At 38.0% G+C, this 26,284-nt stretch overlaps 4 protein-coding genes across 9 annotated transcripts; 1 reads left to right on the top strand and 3 right to left on the bottom strand.

Moving 5' to 3' along the window:
- Positions 1 to 3: 3 nt before the first annotated feature.
- Positions 4 to 3,979, bottom strand: tmem37 (transmembrane protein 37). Its single transcript, XM_058392208.1, has 2 exons — positions 2,689 to 3,979; positions 4 to 833 (listed from the first exon to the last, which is right to left on the bottom strand). The coding sequence occupies exons 1-2, from the start codon at positions 2,707 to 2,709 to the stop codon at positions 252 to 254; spliced, it is 603 nt and encodes a 200-aa protein (XP_058248191.1). The 5' UTR covers positions 2,710 to 3,979; the 3' UTR covers positions 4 to 251.
- Positions 3,980 to 4,130: 151 nt separating this feature from the next.
- dbi (diazepam binding inhibitor (GABA receptor modulator, acyl-CoA binding protein)) lies at positions 4,131 to 13,332 on the bottom strand. 4 transcript variants are annotated; one of them, XM_058392209.1, is made up of 5 exons: positions 13,178 to 13,332; positions 9,449 to 9,566; positions 9,121 to 9,183; positions 5,867 to 5,949; positions 4,131 to 4,468 (listed from the first exon to the last, which is right to left on the bottom strand). In XM_058392209.1, the coding sequence occupies exons 1-5, from the start codon at positions 13,184 to 13,186 to the stop codon at positions 4,463 to 4,465; spliced, it is 279 nt and encodes a 92-aa protein (XP_058248192.1). In that variant the 5' UTR covers positions 13,187 to 13,332; the 3' UTR covers positions 4,131 to 4,462. The 4 variants fall into 4 exon arrangements, with proteins under 4 accessions (XP_058248192.1, XP_058248193.1, XP_058248194.1 ...); XM_058392210.1 differs by having other exon boundaries at positions 5,867 to 5,946; XM_058392211.1 differs by lacking the exon at positions 5,867 to 5,949.
- A 2,677-nt stretch (positions 13,333 to 16,009) lies between these two features.
- On the top strand, positions 16,010 to 18,909 carry lg06h2orf76 (linkage group 06 C2orf76 homolog). Of its 2 annotated transcripts, XM_058393444.1 has the most exons (5): positions 16,025 to 16,368; positions 16,477 to 16,527; positions 16,618 to 16,655; positions 17,561 to 17,642; positions 18,453 to 18,900. In XM_058393444.1, the coding sequence occupies exons 1-5, from the start codon at positions 16,239 to 16,241 to the stop codon at positions 18,527 to 18,529; spliced, it is 378 nt and encodes a 125-aa protein (XP_058249427.1). In that variant the 5' UTR covers positions 16,025 to 16,238; the 3' UTR covers positions 18,530 to 18,900. The 2 variants fall into 2 exon arrangements, with proteins under 2 accessions (XP_058249428.1, XP_058249427.1); XM_058393445.1 differs by lacking the exon at positions 16,477 to 16,527 and having other exon boundaries at positions 16,010 to 16,368; positions 18,453 to 18,909.
- A 196-nt stretch (positions 18,910 to 19,105) lies between these two features.
- On the bottom strand, positions 19,106 to 25,345 carry steap3 (STEAP family member 3, metalloreductase). 2 transcript variants are annotated; one of them, XM_058393441.1, is made up of 5 exons: positions 25,296 to 25,345; positions 23,858 to 24,354; positions 22,629 to 23,156; positions 20,932 to 21,096; positions 19,106 to 20,720 (listed from the first exon to the last, which is right to left on the bottom strand). In XM_058393441.1, the coding sequence occupies exons 2-5, from the start codon at positions 24,341 to 24,343 to the stop codon at positions 20,439 to 20,441; spliced, it is 1,461 nt and encodes a 486-aa protein (XP_058249424.1). In that variant the 5' UTR covers positions 24,344 to 24,354; positions 25,296 to 25,345; the 3' UTR covers positions 19,106 to 20,438. The 2 variants fall into 2 exon arrangements, with proteins under 2 accessions (XP_058249424.1, XP_058249425.1); XM_058393442.1 differs by having other exon boundaries at positions 23,858 to 24,371; positions 25,296 to 25,336.
- Between the last annotated feature and the right edge of the window lie 939 nt (positions 25,346 to 26,284).

The following is a 26,284-nucleotide window of genomic DNA, read 5'->3' as shown; positions in this document are numbered from 1 at the left end:
AATTGTGTGAAAAATATATAATAAGACATTTTATTAAATATACATGATATAAATTGTGGAATTGTGAAAAGTCTTTATTAAGTTTACAGTTTAAGAACTGAATAAACTATTTGTAGGCATAACTCAAAATCTGTTCAACTGTACAGTTCTTTCAGATAAACTATTAAGCTCATTAACTTAAATAAATCCAGCTTTATGATATAAACTAATGTATATAACCCAGCAGTGCTAAGTCCTGAAAAGCCCTATGTCTATGGTTTCCCCACATCACCACAAGAGGGCAGAACATATGCCATATTTTGGATGTGCCATGCTGCCATACCATTGAGGAAGAAGAGGAAGGTTGCAGTGAACTGGCACCAGAAGGTAAGTGTGAGTCCCAGAGGTGTAGCATCATCCCACAAAAGGAACACAAATGTCAGGACCCCTGCAGCAGCCAACCCTGCAGCCAGCAGTACAAGCCATGTCCCTAGATGCCACCGCTTCTGAGATGGCTGTCCCTCGCTCACCTGTGATAACACCAGCAGCTCCAGGCCAAAGATGGCACTCACCACAGCCAGAGAGACAACAAAACGACACAGACTGAGCCCGTTCTCCAAGAGCTGGCTCCCTTCTTCTCCAATATTCCTGGTGCAGTTAGAGGGTGCACCCCCAGAGTTCTCACAGAAGAACCAGAGGCCAAACATGCGGCGCTCAGTCAGCAGCCACTGTCCATCACACACTGCGATGGAGGACAGGACAATGGAGACAACCATACACACGATGATAAGAGTGCGGCAGAACACTTCCAGGAAGAAAGGACGAGACTTCCCCCGGGGAGAAGGAGCCACGGCCTGTGAGTGATGTAGTCAAGGAAAGACAAAAAAAAAAATGAGATAGGGGTTTTCATAACATAGCATTAAAAATGCCTTAGATGTCATCCTGCTCAAAATGTAAGTTTTGTGTTTAAAAAAAACGTCACCAGAAGCAAGGGATTGCTACCATGTCAACATCATTACACCACATAAAAATATCTGGTCCGTGGTGGTCCTGGCTACAGACAGTAATTGTGCATCAAAATGGTGCATCTGATAAATAGCTAATATTTAATTCATTAATAATACAGTAGATGTGTTTTAACATGGTTGCACGCTAGTGGCATCTGGTGGGCAAAAGGATAAAGTGCAGAGAGTAATCAATTTTTTACAAAGTACAGGGTAAATAATAAATAAATGTTTGTGCGACAGTAAAACTTTAGCTGTGTCCAAAATGGCATACAGCATCTAATGCACTATGTACTCTACCATCTAGTGTATGCATTTTAGAAGGGCAGTATTGTCACAAATGGAACACAGCCGTTTCCCAGTTGATAGGAAATCAACTGACGCCACTATCTTCATTAGAATAAGGTGAATTTATAAAATGTTCAAAAGTACATTACACAATGTGGGCTAATTTAAAAGACATTTGTAAGAGTAGGTTTTGTAGGTCCTGTATGTTTTTGAGTGTGGATCTATGGACACTTGTTTTCAGCTAATATTTCCACCCAACTCCTTGCATGAGGGATGAGGAAGAGTTTTGTAATGATTTGCTTCACCAAATTCAACCTACTTCTGAGATGATATGCATGATTGGTTGGTCACTAAAATACACGGCCCTTCCGAAGTGATGTTATATTTGGCATGCTGCTGTCTGATAATCAAACTGACTTTATTCACTAATGTAAAACCCTAAAGACCAGAGCTCTCTTTTGCGTTTTCATAAGATACCTAGAAAATAACGTTCTCCTTTCACTAAAGCATATGCATAAAAAATGGAATAAAACTTTTTTATATTTGCCCTTAATTCAACATTATCAATAAATGGACCCTCTAGCATCCTCCTTCCCCACTTTTTTGTATTAATTGTTTTCTCCTTCTCTCTTTGTTGATTGATTTGTTCATGATCATGTGGTGTCCTATAAATACTACAATGTACTTGTTTTGTAAACTTGTTCTGTGCCTTTGTGTTATAACAATAGCAATTAATAATAAAAAATAAAAAATCAGTGATGCATTTTCAGTATTTTTGCCTATATATTTAGAGAGGTGTACATAAAATGTGGAAAAAATAAAGGAATGGTAAAATAAATGGGAAAGGCTTAAATGCAATGAAGAGGTTTTCTTTAGGGTGGCTGTATGTAACTAGGTAAAAACGTTCTCTTCCAAATAATTTGCATACTTGCTACACATTTAAAAATAGGTACCTTTTTTCCTTAACAAACAGAGTACACACTACAGTGCATAGTACGTGTAGGTGAATTGGGACGCAGTAAAGGTGGAGGGTGCGGCCTCCAAACTGCCCACGCGCACGTTATTAGAGTGCATTAAAAATAACCGTGGGAAGCACGAGCTCTCTATAGTTTAGAGACTAATCTGATTATTCACATAACAACAAGCTATATTACTCCTTTTATTATTTATTTATTTATTTATCAATCAATTTATTAATGCTGTCCATCTGATCTTTTATTTTCTCCAAAAAAAAAAAAAAAAGCACGCACTGATCGTGTTCATATCAGTCGATTGTAAACAGAAAGTGGACAAAATATCATTAAAAAGTAATCTTCCTATGAAATTGCATTTAAAGTAGGGTCGTTTCGAACCCCAATCCGTTCTTTGGCCCAAGCAAACAATTCCAAAATGGAGAAAAAAGTGAAATAAACCTTACCATAATTTTTATCGCCGTCATTCTGATCAACTCTGATCAAACTTTGAACAGCCCTGAAGGTGTCACACAGCACCCGTGGTACCAGTCGAAAGTGCAACAGTCGAAGTGTAAATTCTGTGTAACATTAACCGACATGAGCAAGAATCAGCAGCCAGAGTCAGCACTGAGGGGCAGTGTGTGGTTACATTTCTGGTCACGTCGCTTTTAAGCAGCAGGAGCAAGAGAAAGAACAAACGTTGCCAAGAGGAAGGACGAAACCCCTCGCTTTAAATGCAACTTGGCAATGACATGTTGGTGATTATTATGTAACCCAAGCACACACCCTTCTGTCTGGCTACGGCTGAAATACAGTTATGCAAAAAAATTTTAATCTTTTAAAAAGCCCGGTAGCATCAGATCTGAAATATAAGCTATTAGGTACATAATTAAGAACAAAATGCAAAATACACTACATTGCCAAAGGTTTTGGGACACCCCTCCAAACCATTGAATTCAGGTGGTGTTTTTCAGGAGTTAGGCTCGGCCCCTTAGTTCCATTGAAAGGAAAACTCTTAATGCTTCAGCATACCAAGACATTTTGGACAATTTCATGCTCCCAACTTTGGGTAAACAGTTTGGGGATGATCCCTTCCTGTACCTTACTGCACACCAGTGAACTTGACTGGTCAGACACTGATGTTGGACGAGAAGGTCTGGCTTGCAGTCTCCACTCTAATTCATCCCAAAGGTGTTCTATCAGGTTGTGCAGTTTTCCACCACACCAAACTCGCTCATCCATGTCTCTATGGACCTTGCTTTGTGTACTGGTGCACAGTCATACTGGAACAGGAAGGGGTCATCCCCAAACTGTTCCCACAAAGTTGGGAGCATGAAGTTGTCCAAGATGCCTTGGTATCCTGAAGCGTTAGGAGTTCCTTTCACTGGCACAGTGGTTGGGGCCAGACCCAACAGCTGAAAAACAACACTTGAATTGAATGGGGTGTCCCAAAACATTTGGCAATATAGTGTGTTTAAACTGCATATGGTTAGGACAGATGTGCATTACATACCACTCACCTTCTGCTCATTATTCAATCATGTTTAGGAGTTTAGGAGTGAAGTATTAATGTGTGACATTTCGGTATGTGCAGGCTAAAAGTAACACTGCTGTAATTGTAAAAGTAATACTACAGAGTATAAAAATTATAAACACAATTATAGACACATCATTTCAGAGCTGAACTTTGAGTCACAGCTTGAACCTAAAGTTATGCACAAAAACTGAGGTTTGATGGCATTGTGTTTTAATATGATATCCTCTCTTCCTGCGTAAGATCGGTGTGGGGCTCTTATAAAATAAACTCGATTATTGAATTGATTATTCTGATGAACTGATCCTGACATACAATCTGCCATTAACAAAAGCTCAACAAAAATATAAATGAAAACTGCAGACACAAACGTTCTGAAAATTTAAAAGACTTTATGAAATTGGTGACATAAAAAAGTCTGAACAGGGTTTCACTACACAGCTGCTGGTGGATGCTTTCTGTTGTTAAAACAGGGCTTTGTGCCATGTGTTTGTTCCAATAGAACATATTCTTGCGAATGAGATGTGTCCCACACAAACATGGACACATACCAGGAGGTTTTTAAGGCTTTGCACAGTACCAAAAGTATTGACAGACTTGCCACCAGGTGACTCTAGTGAGTCACACCGTTATACTTTAGATGCCATATTTTCCTTTTAGCTCTTCCACCTTGCTGATATAAGCCTTCGTTGCATCCTCCTTGCTCATACCTAGAGAAAATCATAGTAAGAGAGGATACATTAAAACCAGTGCAAAAGAATACCCATTTAGTGTTGTGTAATGAATGTTTCAATTAATTGTTGCAGACATTCAAAACAATGAAGGGAGACTGTTTACACACATTGATATTACTACCATTTATTTAATTGTGCGATTAAAAATGTCAACATTTAAATTAGGACCATTTATTTAGGGGTTGGATGCTCTCTAAGAACCAGAAGTTTCTCTGAGAAGTGTTTAGATTTCCAAAAAAAACATAGGTCATTGTCTGCCACTGGTTTGGGCTCAGTCTAAAACAAACTGGCATTATACTTGTACTAATCTACTTTTACTTTTATTAACAAGTATATATTTTAAGAGCAGCAACATAAAATTTTGTGCATTAGAATTTTAACACAAAAAATAGTGCCATTTACAATGGACATTGTCTCAAAGCAGCTTTACAAAAGAAGAAAAACAGAGAAAGGAGAGGGAATAAATAACTAAATAACTAGAAATAAAATTATTAAACTATTTTATCCTTATTTTATTTTATCCCTAATGAGCAAGCCTGTGGCGACAGTGGTGAGGAAAAACTCCCTGAGATGATATGAGGAAGAAACATCGAGAGGAACCAGGCTCAGAAGGGAGCCCATCCTCATTTGGGTGACGCTGGACAGTACATAATGTAACTGTAACTGATTAATGTCCTTTCTACAACAGCAGTCAATGGCCCATGAGGAACTATTTAGCTATTTAAAGTTTGTGAATATTCTAACTGCTAGTGTTGCAGCGAATCTAGCTCAAAATTTAAATATTTAAGTGTAATTATAACTGGTTATAATTAATTATATATATTCAGATGGGGGTTCTTAGAACTAACTATTAGAGAATCAATAACACAACTATTTGATTTGTTCGTCCACCGACCAGACCGTATAATTATTTATTAATTCCGTGAAAAGTTATCTTCCTGGCCAAGAAAGAATAACTACTTTATAAAGTACTAGCTGTAATTTAGCACGTAGCAAGAGCAATGTTCAGGGACCCCAAAATTGTGAGCAAAGTACAGAGACAATCACTCGTGAATAAAATGCATTTAATAAAACAAAAACACACAACACATACTGACTATGACACACATACATAAAAGACAGGATAAGGATTATAGAGAGGGGATAAGTAGGCAAGAGAGATTGAGATTAAGGAAGGGAAGACGGAGGAAATCAGAAAGAGAGAGAGAGTGAGAGAGAGAGAGATAAGGAAACAGAGAAGAGATCAAATATGGCAAGTTTCAGATCGAGTTTTGATTACCACGTGTGAGAATCGTCAAGGTAATTAGGATTCGCCTTAATAAAGGGGCTTCAGCTTAAAATTGCGGATCTAAAATAATTAGTAACTTTACTTGCATTGGTTCGTTGACCAGCGTCCTGATGTAGTGGATCAAGGAGGTTCGGAGATTCAAAGACCTCGGAGCAAGCAAGAGATTCTGCTGGAACGAAAAAGGTTTCGGTGGTGCAAACAAAGTTCTTCAATTGAAGCTGCCGGCAAAGTCTCAGAAAGTGAAAGTCCCGAAGAAAAGGTCGGAGTCGAGTCGGGCGACGATAGAAGAGATCGTGCCAGGAAGAAAAGGCGCACTGGGGCCCCCCCGACTGCAGAAGCCGAGCTGAGCAGAGCAAAAAGCTGAGCAAAAAGCCAAAGCTGGACAAAAAAGCCAAAAGCCAAAAGCTACGATAGATGGGTGCTTAGGGTTTTTATTGATCCCTTGGTTGCGCCCAGTTTTTCCAGAGTGACCAATCCAATACCTGAAACTTTTGGAGGGAAAAGTTTCTTTGTCTCCGCTCGGTCACTCATTTGCATACTTTATGGTGAAGACAGGAATGGATAAAGTTTCAATTAAAGTATCGTAGGCTCATATTATGTACTTGGATGACCACATGGCATACACTATTGCTTATAAAAGTAAAAGAGGATCATTTTGATAGTAGACACGAAAGAGACAGTATGAGAGGAAAGGAAACCGGGTATAAGCAATTAAAACATTCTTATCTTATAAAACATGTTCTATTTCATGAAAACACAGAACAACAGGTCATGAGTGGTAATACAACCATAAAAATATAAAGGCAAAAGGGGAATACATACACTATATTGCCAAAAGTATTCGCTCACCCATCCAAATAATCAGAATCAGGTATTCCAATCACTTCCATGGCCACAGGTGTATAAAATCAAGCACCTAGGCATGCAGACTGTTTTTACAAACATTTGTGAAAGAATGGGTCGCTCTCAGGAGCTCAGTGAATTCCAGCGTGGAACTGTGATAGGATGCCACCTGTGCAACAAATCCAGTCGTGAAATTTCCTCGCTCCTAAATATTCCACAGTCAACTGTCAGCTGTATTATAAGAACGTGGAAGTGTTTGGGAACGACAGCAACTCAGCCACGAAGTGGTAGGCCACGTAAACTGACGGAGCGGGGTCAGCGGATGCTGAGGCGCATAGTGCGAAGAGGTCGCCAACTTTCTGCAGAGTCAATCGCTACAGACCTCCAAACTTCATGTGGCCTTCAGATTAGCTCAAGAACAGTGCGCAGAGAGCTTCATGGAATGGGTTTCCATGGCCGAGCAGCTGCATCCAAGCCATACATCACCAAGTGCAATGCAAAGTGTCGGATGCAGTGGTGTAAAGCACGCCGACACTGGACTCTAGAGCAGTGGAGACGCGTTCTCTGGAGTGACGAATCGCGCTTCTCCATCTGGCAATCTGATGGACGAGTCTGGGTTTGGCGGTTGCCAGGAGAACGGTACTTGTCTGACTGCATTGTGCCAAGTGTAAAGTTTGGTGGAGGGGGGATTATGGTGTGGGGTTATTTTTCAGGAGCTGGGCTTGGCCCCTTAGTTCCAGTGAAAGGAACTCTGAATGCTTCAGCATACCAAGACATTTTGGACAATTCCATGCTCCCAACTTTGTGGGAACAGTTTGGAGCTGGCCCCTTCCTCTTCCAACATGACTGTGCACCAGTGCACAAAGCAAGGTCCATAAAGACATGGATGACAGAGTCTGGTGTGGATGAACTTGACTGGCCTGCACAGAGTCCTGACCTCAACCCAATAGAACACCTTTGGGATGAATTAGAGTGGAGACTGAGAGCCAGGCCTTCTCGTCCAACATCAGTGTGTGACCTCACAAATGCGCTTCTGGAAGAATGGTCAAAAATTCCCATAAACACACTCCTAAACCTTGTGGACAGCCTTCCCAGAAGAGTTGAAGCTGTTATAGCTGCAAAGGGTGGACCGACGTCATATTGAACCCTATGGATTAGGAATGGGATGTCACTTAAGTTCATATGCGAGTCAAGGCAGGTGAGCGAATACTTTTGGCAATATAGTGTATATAGGTGTGTTAGGCATGGGTCAGGTAGGGTTTTACTATTGTTTTATTGAAACTTTAATCGAGGAACTCTCCTTATGTGTGTGCGTGTGGGGGTCAGGATGAGCGTTTCCAGACGCTTTGGGTGTGTGTGTGTGTGTGTATATATATATATGTGTGGGTGTGTGTGTGTGTGTATGTGTATGTGTGTGTGTGTATCTTCAGTCAGAACTTTGGTCATCCCCTGGTCAAGGCATTGATTTGGTTTAGATTAGGGAATTCTTGTTGACTTTTAACGGCAGTAAAATTGCTAGGCGCAGGGTGATTTGCATGTTAAGGTCACAAGTTGATGGGAAGTTCCAGGGGTGTGAGGCTGGCTATCAGTACTGATGGTCTGCAGAACTTCAACATTCATGGAGGCAGGATTCCTCCTTTGTCTCCAGTCTCATTGGGGGGGTCATTGGTTATCCAGAGCCATCAGACATCCCAGAGCCTGGCTCCCATGAGTTACAGCGTGTCGGTTGAGGTATAATGAAATGGCTATAAGTAGTGATAGCTCAGTTGTGAGCTGTGTAATAGTTATTTGAGTTTTTGAGAAGGATGCAATGGACCCCATGAGCAAGTGAGTCGACCTGGAGACGGTACAGTGTTTAGGAGTGAAAAGCTTATTAACAGTGTTAACCATGTAAATCCATGTTTATAATACTCTGACAGTCCAGATACATTAGATGTTATTTACTAAACCAGTAAATTAAACAGAAATGAATGCTTCCAGTGTGCACAGCGACCCACAATAAATGAATACTGCACTAGAGTGGCGTCACCAGTCTGAAATGGACTTAATCGACAGATCTGTGGTGGGTGGTTTGTGTTCAGACAATTCTAATGGAGTTGTACTCAACATTACTTGAAATGCATTATTACTTCTGTACCAAAAGCTTTATACTGGACTGTCTGCTCCGGTCAGCATTAGATTAAAACCTGCCTGCATTGAGACTTGTTTCAGTCCTTTCTAACATCCATAATAGAGCTGCTTTCTGTTTTGACATGAGGGCCCAGATGAGGTTACTCTTTTTCAATACCTTATCTTCTACTTGACTTCCTTTGGACACAGGGCATGAGGAATACATAATGATTTGATTATTAGCTTAAATCAATAAATCTGCCCAAAGACCATTTTCTGCATTACACATTATAATGCATATGTTTTGTATGAATGTAGGAATATGGAATTTGATTACATGTTCTTGGTAAAAGCTTTGTTTCTTTAGTGGCAAGCAAAAGGAACTAACCTTTCTTTGCATCCCAGGCATCCCATTTAGCTTTACCAGTGAAGTCCAACATGCCGGGCCGAGCTGGAAAAGGAAAGCTCAACTTACATCACTGAGATTCTATAGAGACACGATGAACTTTGACATTTACATATATTCATGTTCATATCATTCATATAATAACTATATGTTACTAGGAATAAAAGGTTTTGATAAATATCTGAAACTTCTAATATCTTAATATAGATATATTATATGCTTCTGCACTATATATTAAAAGTCTCTAAATAAAAATTGCATAATCCGTCTGTAGTACACAGCTATGGTATGAAACAGTGTATAGACACACCGGTGTTGACGTCTCCTACTGTGGCCTGTTTGTACAGACTGTAGATTTCCAGCATCTCGGCATCGCTTGGTTTTGCCTTCAGATGCTTCACCTCCTCTGCTGCCTTCTGAAATGCCTCCTGTGTGAAAGGGAAAAGTTCAGCGTCTGTTAGGCAAAGAATGTTTGGGCTAATATTCATGATAGTATATGTACATTATACTTATCAAAGTATTATCAAAGGCAGCTATGAGATGATGCAAATACTGTCATCATCTCATAGCTGCCTAGAATACCTAGTATTCCAGACCTGACAGAGATCACTAAAAGAGTATATAAATATAAAAGCTAAAGTTTATGAATCTGAAATGTATTTTTCCAAATTATGGAAAATGATAGCTGATGACTGTAATGGACTGGCATCTGTTTCCAGAGAGTGTTTATATAGGCTCCTGATCCACGGCATCCCTGACTAAATAAAGCGCTAAGAATTGATAGATGGATGGCATTAAAGTCAGTGGATGACAAATTCATACCTTATTAATTGCCATCAGACAGGTCATATGTAGTCACAATTTGATAGGATTTATTGTATTTTGTAGTTGTCTGTGGAGGTCTGAACAAACTCCATTTAAGTATTTTGATTAAAGACAAACACCAGCGTTGTCCGATAATTTTGCTCAACAAAGAAAATTGCTGAGCTTTTTTTAAACAAATAAAATTTTAGGGCAAATATAGGCAAAGTTGCCTTTGCAGATTTGCTCAGCTGTGATTTTGAACAACGTATAAATTTTAATTCTTTTTTTTTTTATTAGAACATTTCCCATTAATTATTTCTTAATAGATACATAAACCACTAAAGTCCATTTAATTATTTAGGTTTTAAACCGTTTTTCAACATTTACTATAGTTCATAAATTCTATAATATTTATTTCACACATGCCATTAAATAATTCAAATTAAAGCAAATTTCTTGTATGACTGCTCTCCAAATTGCCCCACATTATGATTTAAAATTGAATATGCTATGCAATTTAAAAATGTAAATAAACACAATTTAAAAAAGTGTGTTCATCTTCACTAAGTCTATTGCAATAGAAGCATAAAATAAATCTGGAGCACTAGACCAGTGGTCCATTATTCTGGAGTAGCCTACTAACATTGTTAAATTCTGCCCTCTGTTTATTATGCTGACAGATTTCATGACATACAAGAAGTGCCCTATAATGTACAGTGATTATGTACTGAAATATTTTCAATGCTTAAATAGACCATTAATCAAATGTGTCATACATCATTTCAATTACTTGTTTATCAAATGCAATATCTATTTCACATTTTAATGAATTAATTAATTCTGTATCTGTATCATTTATTCCACAGTAGTACCCCCACGCCTACTACATACAATAGTAACAGATTAGAGTAAAAGTGTGCCATCTGCAGCTGTCTGGCTAGAGATGTAACTGCCTCAATTAGAAGGCACGAGCGAGTATAATTGTACCTAGTCATTAAGTACGCTACCAGTAACTAATAAAATCCCAAACAGAACTGACTTTGCACAAAAATGACAGAGTATTAAGTTAATAGAAATAAGGGTGGGTGCAACTGTCTATGAGCAAAGGTCATGGTTTAATTGCGCAAAATCTTAACACACTCTTTCTTACACAAGCACGGCTGTCAAGATAATAATCCTGAAACTGTGGTGAGATTTTGCACAATTTCACTCTTTCTCCATCCCAGTACTAAACAAAGGTAATCCAAAATGGAAGTGGGTTAATCTTGCACATTTTTTATAAAAGTCTCAATAAAGTTTATTTAATAAATGTATTTAAAATGAAATAATAAAATAAATAAATAAATCCCCGAGCTCATCCATGCTGTGGAAAGAGAAATTATATCTCTATATATGACAGACAGGAGGGGAAGGGGACTGATCCTACTCCATTTCCAGTTCCTGGTCTACTACAAATTAGTGGTGGTAAAACGATTCTTTTTAAAGACTCGGGTTTCATCGAGTCACTCACTGAAATGAATCAAGTCAGTGATTCTTTTATAGCCCTCTAATCATGCTGGGAAACAGTGGTGGATTTTTTTTCACCCTATAGCAATTGAATTGTGGGATTAATGCAGGTGATTATACGCTATAATAATTTAATGAGTATAGTTATGTAGTGTTATGTCATGGTGTGTATGTAATAGTAAGTAGGCAATAAACATGTCCCTGTGTAAATTAAAAAGAATTACGATACCAGTGCTACAAAAATTTATTTTAAAGTGCCACACAAACACACACAAACTTTAACACAAATATAAAATTGAAAAATGTGCAAATCAGTTATGTTAACCAAAAATTAAATATGTTAAAGTATCCAAATGGAATAAAAATAAATATCTTAAATAAGGAATAAAACAACCAAACTGAACAAAAATGCAAAATGTGCAAAAAGTATAACTATATACATGTTATAAGTGTATAAGTGTTTTGCCTATAAATTGGCATTTAAGAATGTCAGCTCACGCATTTTGGAGGTGCTGAGACTAAACGTAAGAGTCTCAACTGAATCAGTCTATGACTCGGCTCCGCGAGTCCGCTGAGAATCAGCTGAATCAGTCTATGACTCGGCTCCGCGAGTCCGCTGAGAATCAGCTGAATCAGTCTATGACTCGGCTCCGCGAGTCCGCTGAGAATCAGCTGAATCAGTCTATGACTCGGCTCTGCGAGTCCGCTGAGAATCAGCTGAATCAGTCGACGAGCCGGATCCGCGAGAACGCTTTTCTCTGCTATGTTTAATAACTGCATTAAATGTTAATGTATAATATATAATGTTCTGTATTGTTTCATTAAAAAAGAGCATAGTAGCAGCCATAGGACAAGCAGGAATTGGGTTAATTTAGACCTCGGACTCATGAATCATGAGTTAATATGCGGAATCGGATCATTTAGATCGGGTGAGTCAGTCAGGGCCAGTACTACTACAAATTTAACACGTGAAGCAGACATACCTGTGTTCAGTTGGGGGATAATAGACTGAGCAGTTAGATCACTATCTGTTCAGGGGTTCCGCAATCTACAGTCTTATCAATCTACATGACATTTGAACATTGGACTCCACAATCAAATTACTCATATCCAGCACAAAATGCCACGAACCTGGTCCTCAGACGTACCTGTCCAGAGCACGTTACACCGCGATCAATGCGCAGAATACCAAAGTACATCAAATAAAGAACAATAAATAAATGCATGGTGTACATCTACCGATGTCAAGAAATCAACATAATCTGTACTTCACGACAGCAAAAAGCCACGCCCCAGTTTCGGGTTTTTTTCCTCTTTGCTAATATGACTTATGATTATTCACTTTCTCATGTCTGTATTCACTTCTTTACCTTGCAGGTCGTCACAGGTATATCGCAAGATGATGTATCCCGATGAATAAATACGTCATTTTACGGTGCCGTTAGGGTTACGGAGCTAGCTTGCTAGCTACTGTTTAGCAATGTCCTAAATTCAGTTTACGCCTCACATATTTATTATATGATATTTGACTCGATCATTAGATAGCTAATCATGGGCTGTTTATAGTTACAAAATATTCACTCAATTTTATAGTGAACTGTAAACAGTAGCCAGGGGTTTTCTGCCTGCAGCTGGTCTTGAAGAGAAATAACTTCTTCATCTCAGGACCATATTCGACAGAAGAAGAAACAAATAACTCATAAACACAACAATCATTCGCATCACTAACCTCAGTCATGATTTCTGGATCTTATATACCAGCCAGCTGAACCCGTGGAACCGGTTACAATGAACTGCACAGTCCAGCCCTGGTCACTATTATAAGCATACTCCAGAGGGTCGCGTGTGCCCCGCCCCCTTTTAATGCTATTGGCTGTTTCAGCATGTATGATCAAAATGAACCAATCGTGTTTTGTAAAGCGAACAATGGTCATGGACACGAGCGGTGTTAACACACCACATTTTGGAAATCTGCTAACTAGGGCATAGGGCACTCAGACAACTGCTCAAGTGTGAAGGGTTTTAGTATCATTAAAAACAACGAGATTATAAGCAGGAGCCAGATTGCATTATTACTTGTATTACATGTAGTAGTAGAAAACACTGTAACACATTTAACCCCTGTGATACAGTTTAAGTGAGCACCATGTGACTAGGCTTGAAGCACATTAAAATGACACGATATTATATGATTTAACATTGTTAACTGTTCTGGATAAGAAGCATGATAGGTTTCCAGTTGTGGAAAGTCTATTGATTGAAATGCTGCTGTTATAGAAAATTAATCAAGATGTTCTGACCAAGACCAAGAATCAAGAATTCAACAGCACTGTCGTAAGCACATAACAGGACTGTGGCACACCATACATATAACAACATCCTTCTACTCCCGCTTATACACAAGAGGACTTGTGCACATCTGCACTTACTAGATGGACAATACCACTCCATCATCATCTCATCACCCTATTTCATTTCACTATATGACCACCCCATACCAGCTGCACCTTGCACATTATTGCACACTATACACTTTATATAGTTCAGTATAATACAGTTGTGTACATTTTACATTTTTATATATATTCTATAATTCCTGCCTTACTCTATTTATCATCATCATCATCATCATCATCATCATCATTGTCTCCCGGTTATCCGTAGCCTTGTCACAGGGGCAGTCTAAGCAGGGATGCCCAGACTTCCCTCTCCCTAGCTATTTCCTCCACTTCCTATTTATACTTTGTTATTTATATTATATTTTATTTTTATTTACCTACTGTGGAATTTGTAGTTTTTATATTTTATATTTCATATTTTTATATTTTACATTTTATTCTTGTCTTCTTTTTCTGTCCTTATTCCTTTTTCCTTTTCAAGGGTCAAACAAACGTCATGTAAGCATTTCACTGCATATCATTCTGTGTATGATTATGTATGTGACTAATAAAATTAGAATTTATTTATTTTAAAGAAATGTATTATTCCCCATAATTAGAAATTAAGAGCTTATAATAGCATAAGAGAAAGTTTAAGTGTAAAAAAAACAACAAAGAGCTGATTGTTGTGATGCTCATTTATGATTTTTCTGTACAGACTACAGATGTACAGACAGTTGTCTGTGCATTTGACCATATGTAATATTATACAAAGATAATTCCATCATTGCTACATTTTTTCCATCAGAGGTTATTTAATTGCCTTGTATTGACAATTCTGGAGTTTTCAAAGATTTATATTAGACTTTTTCTTTCTTTCTTTCTTTCTTTCTTTCTTTCTTTCTTTCTTTCTTTCTTTCTTTCTTTATCCAATGCCACAAGAACAAGAGGTATTACACATTCACATTATCACAATAACATTAGCCAGATAAGAAAAAATTTTTACATAAATTCCAATGCTTTCAAAGCATTACATGTTTTCAGACCTTTTTTGTTTTTGGTTTGTTCCAAGAGACTAACATATAATTTAAAGTCATGTATGAAATGTGAAAAAGTTGGCCCACTTTTTCTTATGTATATGGTATTTTCCTAATAAAATAAACAAATATACGATATGTTGTTCTTTACCTTTAATTTTCATTCTCTGTGTGGAAAAAGCACATCAAAAATACAAATTTCTATCATACACTATTAATATAAAATTCTGAATCCTTCAAAAACAATCTTGTGTAATTTATATTCGACTTGGGGGTGCTATTAATATCTCAAATGACACTGACCAGGTGAGTCACAAGTGTGACAAATGATAACATTTTATTTTATTTTTTTTCTTTAAATAAAACTAGATCTATTACCATTTAGCCTTATTTAGAGCTTATGTCAACTTTGGACCTATTAGTCTGAAATGGAAATTTGCGTATGCTTAATTAAATCCAAATGAATTCAATATATACTGTATATACATTACCAGTCAAAAGTTTGGACACACCTTCTTATTCCATGGTCTTTCCTGATGTTTATTTCTTTCTACATTGTAAAACAATGCTGAAGAGGCCGAAATACACAATAATGTCCTTTGAACAGTTGATATTGAGATATGTCTGCTACTGATGCTCTGTAAAGCCTTCATAACGGCTCTAATCTGAGGTGCTGTTAATTGGTGATTTCTGAGGCTGGTAACTCTAAATGAACTTCTCCTCTGCAGCAGAGGTAAGTTTCGGTCTTGCTTTCCTGGGATGGTCTTCATGTGAACCAGTTTCATCATGGTGCTTGATGGGTTTTGCAAATGCACTTGACAATACTGTTCTTGCAAGAACTATTCCAGAACACCTGACCTTCATGTCTTAAAATAACAACTGACTGTTGTTTTTTTGTTGTCATTACATATGGATTACTTAAGTCCATGTGTGTTATTTCATAGTTTTGAAATCTCCAGTATTGTTCTAGAATGTAGAAAATAAATCCCTAAACAAAAAACATTGAATTAAAAGGTGTGCGCAAATTTTTTTTCCTCCTTTATCCTTCTGTTAACTGTTTTTGTAACTGTTTTGTAATCGATTACATTTGTGCGCGATTGCTTTAGTCTTCTGCATCAGTGTTTTTCTCGCATGTGCAGTTCAGTGCTAGTTTGGTCTGAAATTTTATTAAAAAAAAAAAAAAGAAAAGAAAAAGAAACAGTGCAATGTGGATGGCGGTGTGTAATTCATAACCACGTTGTTGTTCTCACTTGTATGAAGAGCTGGATCTTTAAGTAAAGGCTGAAATCGAGAGTGAGTTAAGTTCAACAAACAGTAGCATAGTAGCTTAGTTAGCACGACAAGCTTTTTAGCTCGAGCGCTAATTTTGACAGTCATGTCATCAGAAGCTGTTCTGACTGTGCGCCTGGTTCGCTCTTTTGAACATCGCAACTTCAAGCCAGTGGTGTTCAGAGCTGTGAATTTAGACCAGAAAGTCGAGGAGTTTATTGCTTTTGTAAAGAAAGGTAAGATGTGTTATGCATGTCTCTCCAAGTCAAGTTTTGGTGGCTTTTCCGCAGCAAGTCTATGTAGATTGCTGAACTGGTACACCGTTTACTTCTTTTCGCATTTAGACGTTTCTACCAGAAGTGGTTTACCCCCACCTTTTAAGAAATATGACTATGGTAAGATAACTCTGTTAAGATCGGTGTGATAAATATGATCTGTTAAGGAGTGATGTTCACAACACTGACAAACCCCTGGCATGTTTACAGACACCATGAAGATCATTCATCAAGCACATGGAGCAAAGGTATGGGTTTAACTCCTAAAGTAAAATAAAACTCCTCCCTGAAACATGTTATGTTTGTTTCAATAAAAGTAAAAGCCCACCAACGCATTAAGTGCATTTTAGGAAACCAGTAACTAAAGTTAAAACAGGCCAGCTTGGTCAATGAAAGAAGGTTAAACTAAAAATGTTAAAACTTTAAAAACAATAGAATTTTTCATCAGCCATTCTAGAAAATAAATCTTTGCCATGTATGTTTATACACCAACCAGGCATAACATTATGACCACCTGCCTAATACTGTGCTGGTCCCCATTTTGCTCCCAAAACAGCTCTGACCTGTTATGCACTGTGTACTCTGACACCTTTCTATCAGAACCAGCATTAACTTCTTCAGCAATTTGAGCAACAGTAGCTCGTCTGTTGCATTCGATCCCCACATGCATCAATGACCCTTGGCCAGTTCACCACTGTTCCTTCCTTTGACCACTTTTGATAGATACTGACCACTGCAGACATCCCACAAGAGCTACAGTTTTGGAGATGCTCTGATCCAGTCATCTAGCCATCACAATTTGGCCCTTGTCAAACTCGCTCAAATCCTTACGCTTGCCCATTTTTCCTGCTTCTAACACATCAACTTTGAGGACAAAATGTTCACTTGCTGCCTAATATATCCCACCCACTAACAGGTGTCATGATAAGGAGATGATCAGTTTTATTCACTTCACCTGTCCGCACTCATAATGTTATGCCTGATCGGTGTATTATGCTGATTAATATGCAAGCCATTCATTGCGGGTTTTTACTCTAAATACATCCTCCAGTCTTTTCAGACATTCCTGAAGAATTAATAAACCTGAAATAATAGCCTCCTCTGTGTTGAAATGTGCTGGAGTAATAATGTAACATGACATATCTGATTTCAGACTAATGAACTGGTGATGAGTTTAGAGGATGATGAAAAGTTGATTCTGCAGAATGGCCTCGATTTACGAGCATGTGGTATAGGTAAATGCCCTCTTCTTTACCTATAGAGTTGTCACACACATTTGTCTCTTCTAAAATATAGGGTAAACATATGCTGCTTGTTTACCTTCATCAAAATATTTGCCATTATATATTGCAGTGTTTTATATATAATGGTGTAGAACAATTAATTACGGTCTTTAACAGTTCAGTCTTTAACCATTTAGCACTTTGCTTTAATATTTTATAAGGTAAATCATCACAATGCCTAGCAAAATAATCCTAGCAGGGGACTTAGCACATTTGCCTCGTCCCTCCAGGGTCAGGGACTCAATTCCCGCCTCTGCTCTGTGTGTGTGGAGTATGCATGTTCCCTCCTTCCTTTGAGGATTCCCTCCAGCTTACTCTGTTTTACTCCCCTAGTTCAGAGACATGCCTCATATGCTCATTGGCATATCTAAATTGTCCAGTAGGCAGTTGTGCCCTGAAATGGATTGAAACCGTTTCCAGGGTTTTCCTTGCCTGTGACACTGTGAAGGATAAGTGGTACAAAAAATATATGGATGTATAACCCACTCTGCTATATTGTTAATCTTGTGCAACTCTACTGCAAGTTAATACAATTTTTGGCTGAGCACCTGCAAACGTGGATTACTGTCGCTGTGAAACTATCAGACTTGGGTCAGCCAGTGTCACTGGAATGTCCCCGTGTGTGATTATCATGTGACCTAACTGTCCATCATTATTTATCAGTATCTTAAATTTGCAGTTAAGAGTCTTTAGAGATGGTTGTGTGAAGTTTGTTGCCGTTATCCCTTTTAGTCACACTGTGCTGTATGTGTTCTCTTACAGCCAATGAAACAGAGTTGGCCTTCTTCAAGATGAGTGACTATGAAAAGTACAAGGCCAATCCCCAAACTGTGTGGTGAGACACAGGAAAGTGATGAATGTGACGGAGTCCTGATGTGATTTTATTAAGATGAAGCATTGCAACATCCTTAACAGCTTCATGTCTACCTGCGTTTACATCATCCAGGATCAGCCAGACCAAAAATTCTGTTTTAATTTCACTCCAGTTTCAAGTCAGTTTAAAAAATCACTTTCTTAGCAGACTTTATTTTAGACAGACATGGTTTAAAAATCCATAAGTTGGATAGATTTAATAAGAGGAGAGTTATTTTGGTATAGGTTGCACCAGTTCACAGAAATGTATGCAGTGACAAACATTATTTAACAGTATAAAGATGTTTCAAGTTTTAATACAACCTGTTTTCTTTTAATTATTTAAAAGTCAGTGGTGCATGAGCCTGAAATTGGGTTTATTAAATAAATTTCTTTAAAATCCCCTTTCGTCTGTTTTTCCATAAGAGGAACAATCACTAGTTTGGAAAGTTCCAGTACCAAAGTGTATATCGTATTGTTTATTGCATGAAAGTTTATAAGAATGTTTGTACAAGTTAAATCTTACTAAATATCAGTGAATGATCATGACATATGCCAGATCTGGGACTGTTCAAGTCCTAGCTTGACTTTTCCACTACTTCACACCTGAGAGCATTGAGGTGGGTTGAGTTGTTTGAGATAACTATATTCTCCTTTTTAACTGGAAATGATTGGTGATTATTTCATGATTCAAGATTTTAAACTATGATCATTGAAGCAGCATTTTCAGGGTTTATTAAAATTCCAATGCTAATTATACAATAGATAAACAGGTATTTCCTTTATGACAGTGTATAGTTCTGCTATAGCAGTGTATAGACGTAATTCAAAATCAGTTGCAGAATGTGTAATTTCATTTCATGAAATGTTTTCATTTTCACACACACTGCCCACCCTTAAAAAAACTTCCAAATTTCAAATGCAAAGTCCTTTTTGACATTTCACATAAAAGCCAAAGTTATCTCAGGAAGTGTGACTAGAGGTTGGACCTGTGCTTATCTCGTGTTAGGTGCCTATACAACACATTCCTTTACATTTAACCATCATAGTGAACTTTCACTAGATAAGGACACTTTTAATTGCTGTAATAAGGTTTTAGAATGTATGTTGTCTAGCTTAACAGGGAAATAGTTGGAAGTCATTAAGCACTGATTATGGTATAAGCTTAGTGATAAAAGGTTTACTGTGGACCAACAGAGGTAAGCTTTTAATGACAGGATATTGGTCCAGCGGAAAGGCTGACAGTGGCTACTAACATGGGTTTAAAGGTTTAAAAAAAAAGAAGAAAGAAAGTAGACTTTCAGCAAACAGTATCTATTTACATTGTGCCAGTTTTCAAGTCAACGAAAACTATGCAGTGCAATTACTGAAATGTTAAGGAAACTACTCAAGGTTGTTTTTGTTTAAAAAGAAAAAAAAAACTAGTCTGGATAAGATGAATGCACCTTCCAAAATCTAAACAATGGAGAAATACTGTTTCCACTTTTCAACAACTGGTATATCCTTAAAAAAATCCCATTTGCTACTAGCCCATCTGAAATAGTGTTGCTTTTTTAATTATAGTGTCACAGCCTACCTGATACAAATGATTGCTTATGGCTATACTGGTATATCACACAATAGCTATTTCAAAGCCCATTAATAGTTTGCAGTGTTGTGTAATGCTAGTACAGTATGTTCTGTCTCTAAAAGTTTATGAAAGGCCATTGCTGGTTCTTATCAACCCCCTTAACTGTTAAAAAATTTGGAAAATAATGTAATAACGCCATTCACATTGCAGCAAGTAAGGCTACGGCATTTTAAAAATGTGCACTGTGTTATGCTTATGGAAATGCTAAATTCAAACTATTAATGTAAACCAGTAAATGAATCATCAGTGTCAACTGACTGTCCCAACTAGACCTGTGGAACTGTCCTGTTCTCCTGCACTCGCTGGTGCTGTGACACAGGGCATTTGCGTGTGCTTTCCCAGCCCCGGCGTATGCGCGTCAACCTGGTGGAGACAAATGGCAGCAGCAGGAAACATCGGCACACCAGCACAGCACATGGCAGGGCCACAGCTAGCATGTAGCTGGGTGGCATGTAGAACGCATAGGTCTTGGAGGAGAATGCAAAATTCCAGCCAATCACCAACGTGTGCATGACAGAGAGAGTCAAAGCAGCATAGCCCAGTCCAGACTAAAAGAAAGAAAATGAGAAAATGTAAGTACTTATTCGTCCTTATTTATCTAAATTTGAACTTCATTTGTATTAATCTGTTCAAATGTGTAGTCTGATTGATGTAAGTCAAATTGTATAAGTGAAATTGTAATGGTAGCTTGAGGTCTTTTTGCTGCTTTTTCTTTGCTTTCTTTTTCGTTGACCATTTACATGGACCTGCACTGCTTACCTGAATGAAGCTGAACTCTCTCCATGTGAGGATGTTGCCCACTGAGGGTAGAGATGTGATAGCCAACAGGGACAGCATGCCCAGACCTAACACTCCAGTGGATAAATAGAGGTCAGTGCGCCATACTCCCTGTTCATCCCAAGGCATCTCCACACCTGACTTCACCTGAGGTACGAACACAAAAGATAATACAGCATATCCAATAACGGTTTATACTGTACATCTCATAGCACAGCAATATGCCAATGATTACAATTAAATTAAAAACAATTTAACAAAACATCACTCCAGGGGTGTGAATTTTAGGGATAATTTTAGGGCCTTGTTTCCGACCACACGGCGCCATCTAGCGGCTATGTGCGGGACATCCTTAGCATCCAAACTAGTTCAATAAATTTGGTAAAATAATCCATTCATTTTTGGCTATAGATACAGAAAACTTGAAACACGTCATAGTAAAAGAGTGATCAGTTTGTGCGCCTTAGGTGTTCCTTATTTTTTGTCCTTAGCTGATCACATGCCTGTTTATCTTTTATAGTTGCATTTATGAGACAAGTTAGTTCCTGTTATCACATTATTACAGCTATAAAAAGTCATTCCCTCATCGTTCCCTCTTTTTTCTCTCTTGAAGAAAATAAAACAAAATTATTTAGCTTATCATATCACAGAGAAACCGGAAAGAGCAAAGTCTGTTGTCCTAAAGACTCTTGTAGAACAGAAACGTAATGACTGCTGACACCTATAAAGAATAAATAAACTACTTATAGAAAGCTATACATTTTCAATAATTATATGTTAAAAATGTTTTTAATTGGTTTATTATTAACCCCTAATTATATGTATCATACAAGTCCCTTTGAATAAGCTGTAATTCAATGATAATGTCATGATGACCTTGTCAGTGATAACACCTTCTGACCAGTTTCGCAGTGATGTGGTATAAAGTCAACACAAGCACAAGTAATACCTGAAACACAGTATGTTCTAAATGAGGGACTACAGTAGAATTAAAAAAAATAAAGCTTATATACAAGGTCCGGTTTTCCCTAAATAGTAAGTCAAAATTTCTAAAACAAACAAAAATAAATAAAGGTACTTTTAATTAGTCAAATTCTCAAATTTATACTCTTACTTAACATAAAGGAGTTTCTATTTCATTAAATTTCCTTTAAGTATTCCTTTATGTATTTATTTAAAATAGGAGTAAATAACACTTATAAATGACAGCAGATATTGTCATGTCTATGTCAGCACATTTCCTATAATCCAGCCTGCCAGCAATTTACAAGCCACATCTCCACCTTGTTGTTATTCATAGCTCGCCTGAACCGTTGCATGTATCATGATTTTGGTTATTGCCTTGTCAATTTGTAAGTTAAAGCAATCCCACAATTGCATCCAGGCCTTTTTATAGTATTTTCTGTTGAAAACACGTAAACAAATAACAATCAGACAGAGTATATGCAGTATACACTTCAAAAAGTTCTTCATAGGCTCTTAGGATTATTATGAGTTCATTGCATCTTCTGTTGTTCTTTTTTTTTCCTCAACTCTCTCTAAGAGATCAACACTTGTGTAAAAAGAGTTGCCTCGGGTCAATGGGACATTTACTGTAAAGTAGCTAACATGACATCATGGTAAATTGAATTAAAACAAATGTTTCATTTAAAAAAATCAACAAATATAAATATCAGTACCTGTGAGTAAGCAGTGTTGATAAGCCTGCGTTGTGTGATGGTACGAAGTGGATGGCAGAGGCAGTACACCCCATGCAGAGCAGCAAACAAGAAGCTCAGTAGGCCGAGCTGTTTCCTCCGCAGCAGCCAGGCATCCAGCCAGCAGGGGAATCGCTGGTACTTGGTGCCTCTCCACAGCTGCAGCCATGCTGCAAACAGCCCCGGTAGGTACACCAGTGCCAGGGTGACTAGTGCCACGCATGGCAGGCTTTCGTTCACTAGATCAAAGACTAAGCGGTAAAAGGAGTTTTGTCCATTGGACAAGTATGGCAAGAGAATCTCACGGATAAATCCATAGCAGTAGAAGAAAAAGAAGAGCAGGAAGGTAGTGAGGACAGAGCCACGCCATGATGGGAAGAGATGCAATGGCTTTCTTTCAAGATGCTGTGCACAAAACAGGTTGCCAACGTCTACTGGGTAAAAGCCCATGCGCCGGGCGAGCTGGGCCACCTCACGCTTTGCTTCTGCACTGTCACTGCACAGCAGCACCTAGAGTAGAGTCAGGTCAACTGTCAGGGAATTTATAAGGCTTAAGAATCATTTTATTACAGCTGCAAGCCCAACTTGCAAAACCTTATTTTACAATAATACAATACACTATAGTATAAAGTGATTTATTCTGAAAATACCAATAATTCACTGCTTTATAAAGAAAAATAAAATCTTGATAACCATGCACAAAACATGTAGATTAAACTTAACTGAACTTAGGTTTTGTTGTATATCTAACAAATCTTATGTAACAGCTTAATTCATTCTAATTTACTATTACTATTTACTATTACTAATTACTATTTTGTTCTTTCATTTGATTTGTCTAAACCAGCCAGACATCTACAAGAGGGTTTCCCAGGCACCTCTTCCAGTTTTAAAAGAATCCTTTGCTCTCCTTATAATTTAGAACACATAACCTTTATCAGTATAATCCAACTTTTTTATGCATACTATACAAATGAATGCACCACTGTATGTGTTTATTGGAGCCAGTAAACAAATACAATTGTTACATTCATAGAACCTACACTGTTTTAAAATATGATATTAATAGTGATTACCATTAGCATGTACTTAAAATAAAATAATAAAAAATAGTAATTTAACAAGTATTAATGCAGTGATTAGTAATGTAAAGAATAAAAAATAATAATGAATCTTTATATGTCTGGGAGTCTCTGTGCCTGATCACTGACCTGCCGGTTACCATCCTGTGCACCAGTCTGCAGAGTCCAGGCAGAAATTGTGTTGAAGGCTTTAACAACCACACTGTCTGGGAACATCTCTGCAAGTCTCTCTGCATTAGATGGTCTCTTGCTGTTCAACTCCACAGCGTTACTCACGTCCACGAGTATCTTTCCAGCCAGTGCTGTCCTGAGGCCCAACAGGGATGAATAGTGCTCAGGGAACAGAGCCATGAAGACCAGCCTCTTGGCTTTTGCTACTGCTGCCTCCTGACTGTTCAACTCCACCGCATCCAGAAAGAGACCAGGAGAAATGCGCCTTACACAGCGACTCCCCACTGCCACACCAAAACCACATGCCACCAGCCGCATAGCCAATGACCGTGAGAAGTCACCAGAACCCAGTATGGCCACAGTGGATGAACAAGAAGCTGCCTGTGCATCATCAACTCCATCCTCTTCATCCAAGAGAAGAGGTGCACTCATCTCATTCGACATAGCTACTGTTCCTGTGTATGGGGAAATGCTTTAAAATAAAATTCTACATTTAAAATTCTGCATTTAAACTGTTACCTAACATCTTTTCTGTCAATTAAAGACATCACAACAATGACATGTCACTTAAACATTCAACACCCAGCCACAGTAATTGGTTCCAGTGATTATCCTAGTACAATCTTAGTTGGGTTTCTTCTCTTTGGACAGTTAAGAATTCATTTATTGGAACTACTGTACTTTTGGATCTACTTTTGTTTCTCCTGGAGGGACGGATCAAAGAAAAAGAACGGAGGGTTTTTAGATTTACAATTTTAACAAACAATAGTTTAAATTAAAGTAAAATTCTGGAACTGGGAAGAACTTACTCTTAAAATAAATGACAATGGTAGCACACAACCTTTCTACCACAAAGGGTGCATCTTCTCATCTGTTAGTATGGATCTTTCACTTGTGGAGGGTTTATGTATTGTGCATTTAATCACCATTTAGACTAACATTGGTGGTCTTTAAAGGTACACCAGTGATCCTTAGGTTCAATACCTTAAATATCTTAAAAGGAACTCTATACTGGGGTTTAAAAGCTACATATTAAAGGTTCAAAAGATGTCCTATCCAACTTTGATCCTGTGTCTTCACAGGATTTTATGTCCACGCAAAGGAAATAACAGAACGATTAAACCTCACAACATATTACTCATCATTAACATGATTTCCGAAATTTGGAAGTGGATAAGAGTGGAACCGCCCGATGAATTCCAGAGCCACAGTTAACTTTCATTTTCCTATAACGGGAGAATAGAAAGCAGTGCACTGGTAATACTTGTGCTATTGATTAAACACAGAACAGGACACTGGAGTTACAATCTGTCATCCATTTACATAAAACAGGAAAAAGTCTAGAAACTAGATTTCATTACAAACATAAAATAAAGTTATGCATTCTTTCACTCACTTCGTGCGCTGAGCAGCTCCCAGCGTCCAGCGTGCTGCCCTTTGTACTGTGTGTGTGTGTGTATAAGTGTGAGTGGGTGTGTTAGTTTAACCCAAGTTCCGCCCCATCGCCCGCCTGTGGGTTCATGATATTAGACACGTTGAACAGCCTTTATCAGATTACTGCAGGTTCAGCAAGTAAAAGTTCTTACAGATTATGGTCGCAACAACACCAATACAATTCTCACTATTTGGCACATACATAATACAGCACATAGTATGGCTTACGTTTTTCGACTGCCCATTTACAAAAATAAATTAATGTAGGCGGTAAAAAGTTAAATAAATAGGTCAAGTAGCTACGGTTCTGAGTTGTTGCTCGGAAGATCGGGGTTCAAACCCCAGCACCGCCAAGATGCCCCTGCTGGGCTACTGAGCAAGCCACCCGACCCCCCGGCTCTAGTGGCGCTGCGTCATGACTGACCCTGCACTCTGACCCCAACCCTCCACGAGTGGGATATGTGAGAAAAGAATTTTCCTATGCAGCAATGTATATGTGTCAAATACAGGCTACTTAACTTAAAATATAACAATTTAAAAGTGAAATAAATGAGATATAAGTCCAAATGTGTGTGTGTAGTTTTTCAGTATTAGTTGTGCTAAAAGTCTGGTTGAGGTAATGGTGTCACGTGACAAGTCCAGAACAGTCCAAGTAGGTGTTCTTCTGGTTGAGGGCCCAAATAGCCTGCCTGAAGAAGCTCCTCCTCATTCTCTCTGTGTTTGCTTTCAAGAACCCTGGCTGCAACAGACAGAATAGTCCATTTTTTATGTACAAAATCTACACATTTTTAATCTGGAAACACTTCATGAAACATGAAACACTTCAAAATGTCTATAATGATTGCATTGATTCCATTCTTACCTAATTTGTACTGTGAATTCGCAGTCATATATTGGTTTTACAATTGACAATACTGACTGGTAAATGAAACACACTGTTTTTTTCAGCAC

This window comes from Hemibagrus wyckioides, linkage group LG06 (genome assembly GCF_019097595.1).
Source record: "Hemibagrus wyckioides isolate EC202008001 linkage group LG06, SWU_Hwy_1.0, whole genome shotgun sequence".
In the NCBI taxonomy this organism is placed as follows: domain Eukaryota; kingdom Metazoa; phylum Chordata; class Actinopteri; order Siluriformes; family Bagridae; genus Hemibagrus; species Hemibagrus wyckioides.
Note: the sequence above shows the minus strand (reverse complement) of the source record. Positions and strands in the feature narration are given on the sequence as shown.

What these genes read in the sequence shown, in the direction of transcription:
- tmem37 (XM_058392208.1), bottom strand. Translation starts at nt 2,709, where the DNA reads ATGACGGCGATAAAAATTATG. An exon ending in TGACGGCGATAAAAATTATG is followed by an intron (nt 834 to 2,688) that starts GTAAGGTTTATT and finishes CATCACTCACAG; the next exon opens with GCCGTGGCTCCTTCTCCCCG.
- steap3 (XM_058393441.1), bottom strand. Translation starts at nt 24,343, where the DNA reads ATGTCGAATGAGATGAGTGCACCTCTTCTCTTGGATGAAGAGGATGGA. An exon ending in TCAACACTGCTTACTCACAG is followed by an intron (nt 21,097 to 22,628) that starts GTACTGATATTT and finishes TTCGTACCTCAG; the next exon opens with GTGAAGTCAGGTGTGGAGAT. An exon ending in GAGAGTTCAGCTTCATTCAG is followed by an intron (nt 20,721 to 20,931) that starts GTAAGCAGTGCA and finishes TCTTTCTTTTAG; the next exon opens with TCTGGACTGGGCTATGCTGC.
- dbi (XM_058392209.1), bottom strand. An exon ending in AGTAGGAGACGTCAACACCG is followed by an intron (nt 9,184 to 9,448) that starts GTGTGTCTATAC and finishes TTCCTTTTCCAG; the next exon opens with CTCGGCCCGGCATGTTGGAC. An exon ending in TGCCTGGGATGCAAAGAAAG is followed by an intron (nt 5,950 to 9,120) that starts GTTAGTTCCTTT and finishes TTTTCGTTCCAG; the next exon opens with CAGAATCTCTTGCTTGCTCC.
- lg06h2orf76 (XM_058393444.1), top strand. Translation starts at nt 16,239, where the DNA reads ATGTCATCAGAAGCTGTTCTGACTGTGCGCCTGGTTCGCTCTTTTGAA. An exon ending in TATTGCTTTTGTAAAGAAAG is followed by an intron (nt 16,369 to 16,476) that starts GTAAGATGTGTT and finishes TTTCGCATTTAG; the next exon opens with ACGTTTCTACCAGAAGTGGT. An exon ending in ATCAAGCACATGGAGCAAAG is followed by an intron (nt 16,656 to 17,560) that starts GTATGGGTTTAA and finishes ATCTGATTTCAG; the next exon opens with ACTAATGAACTGGTGATGAG.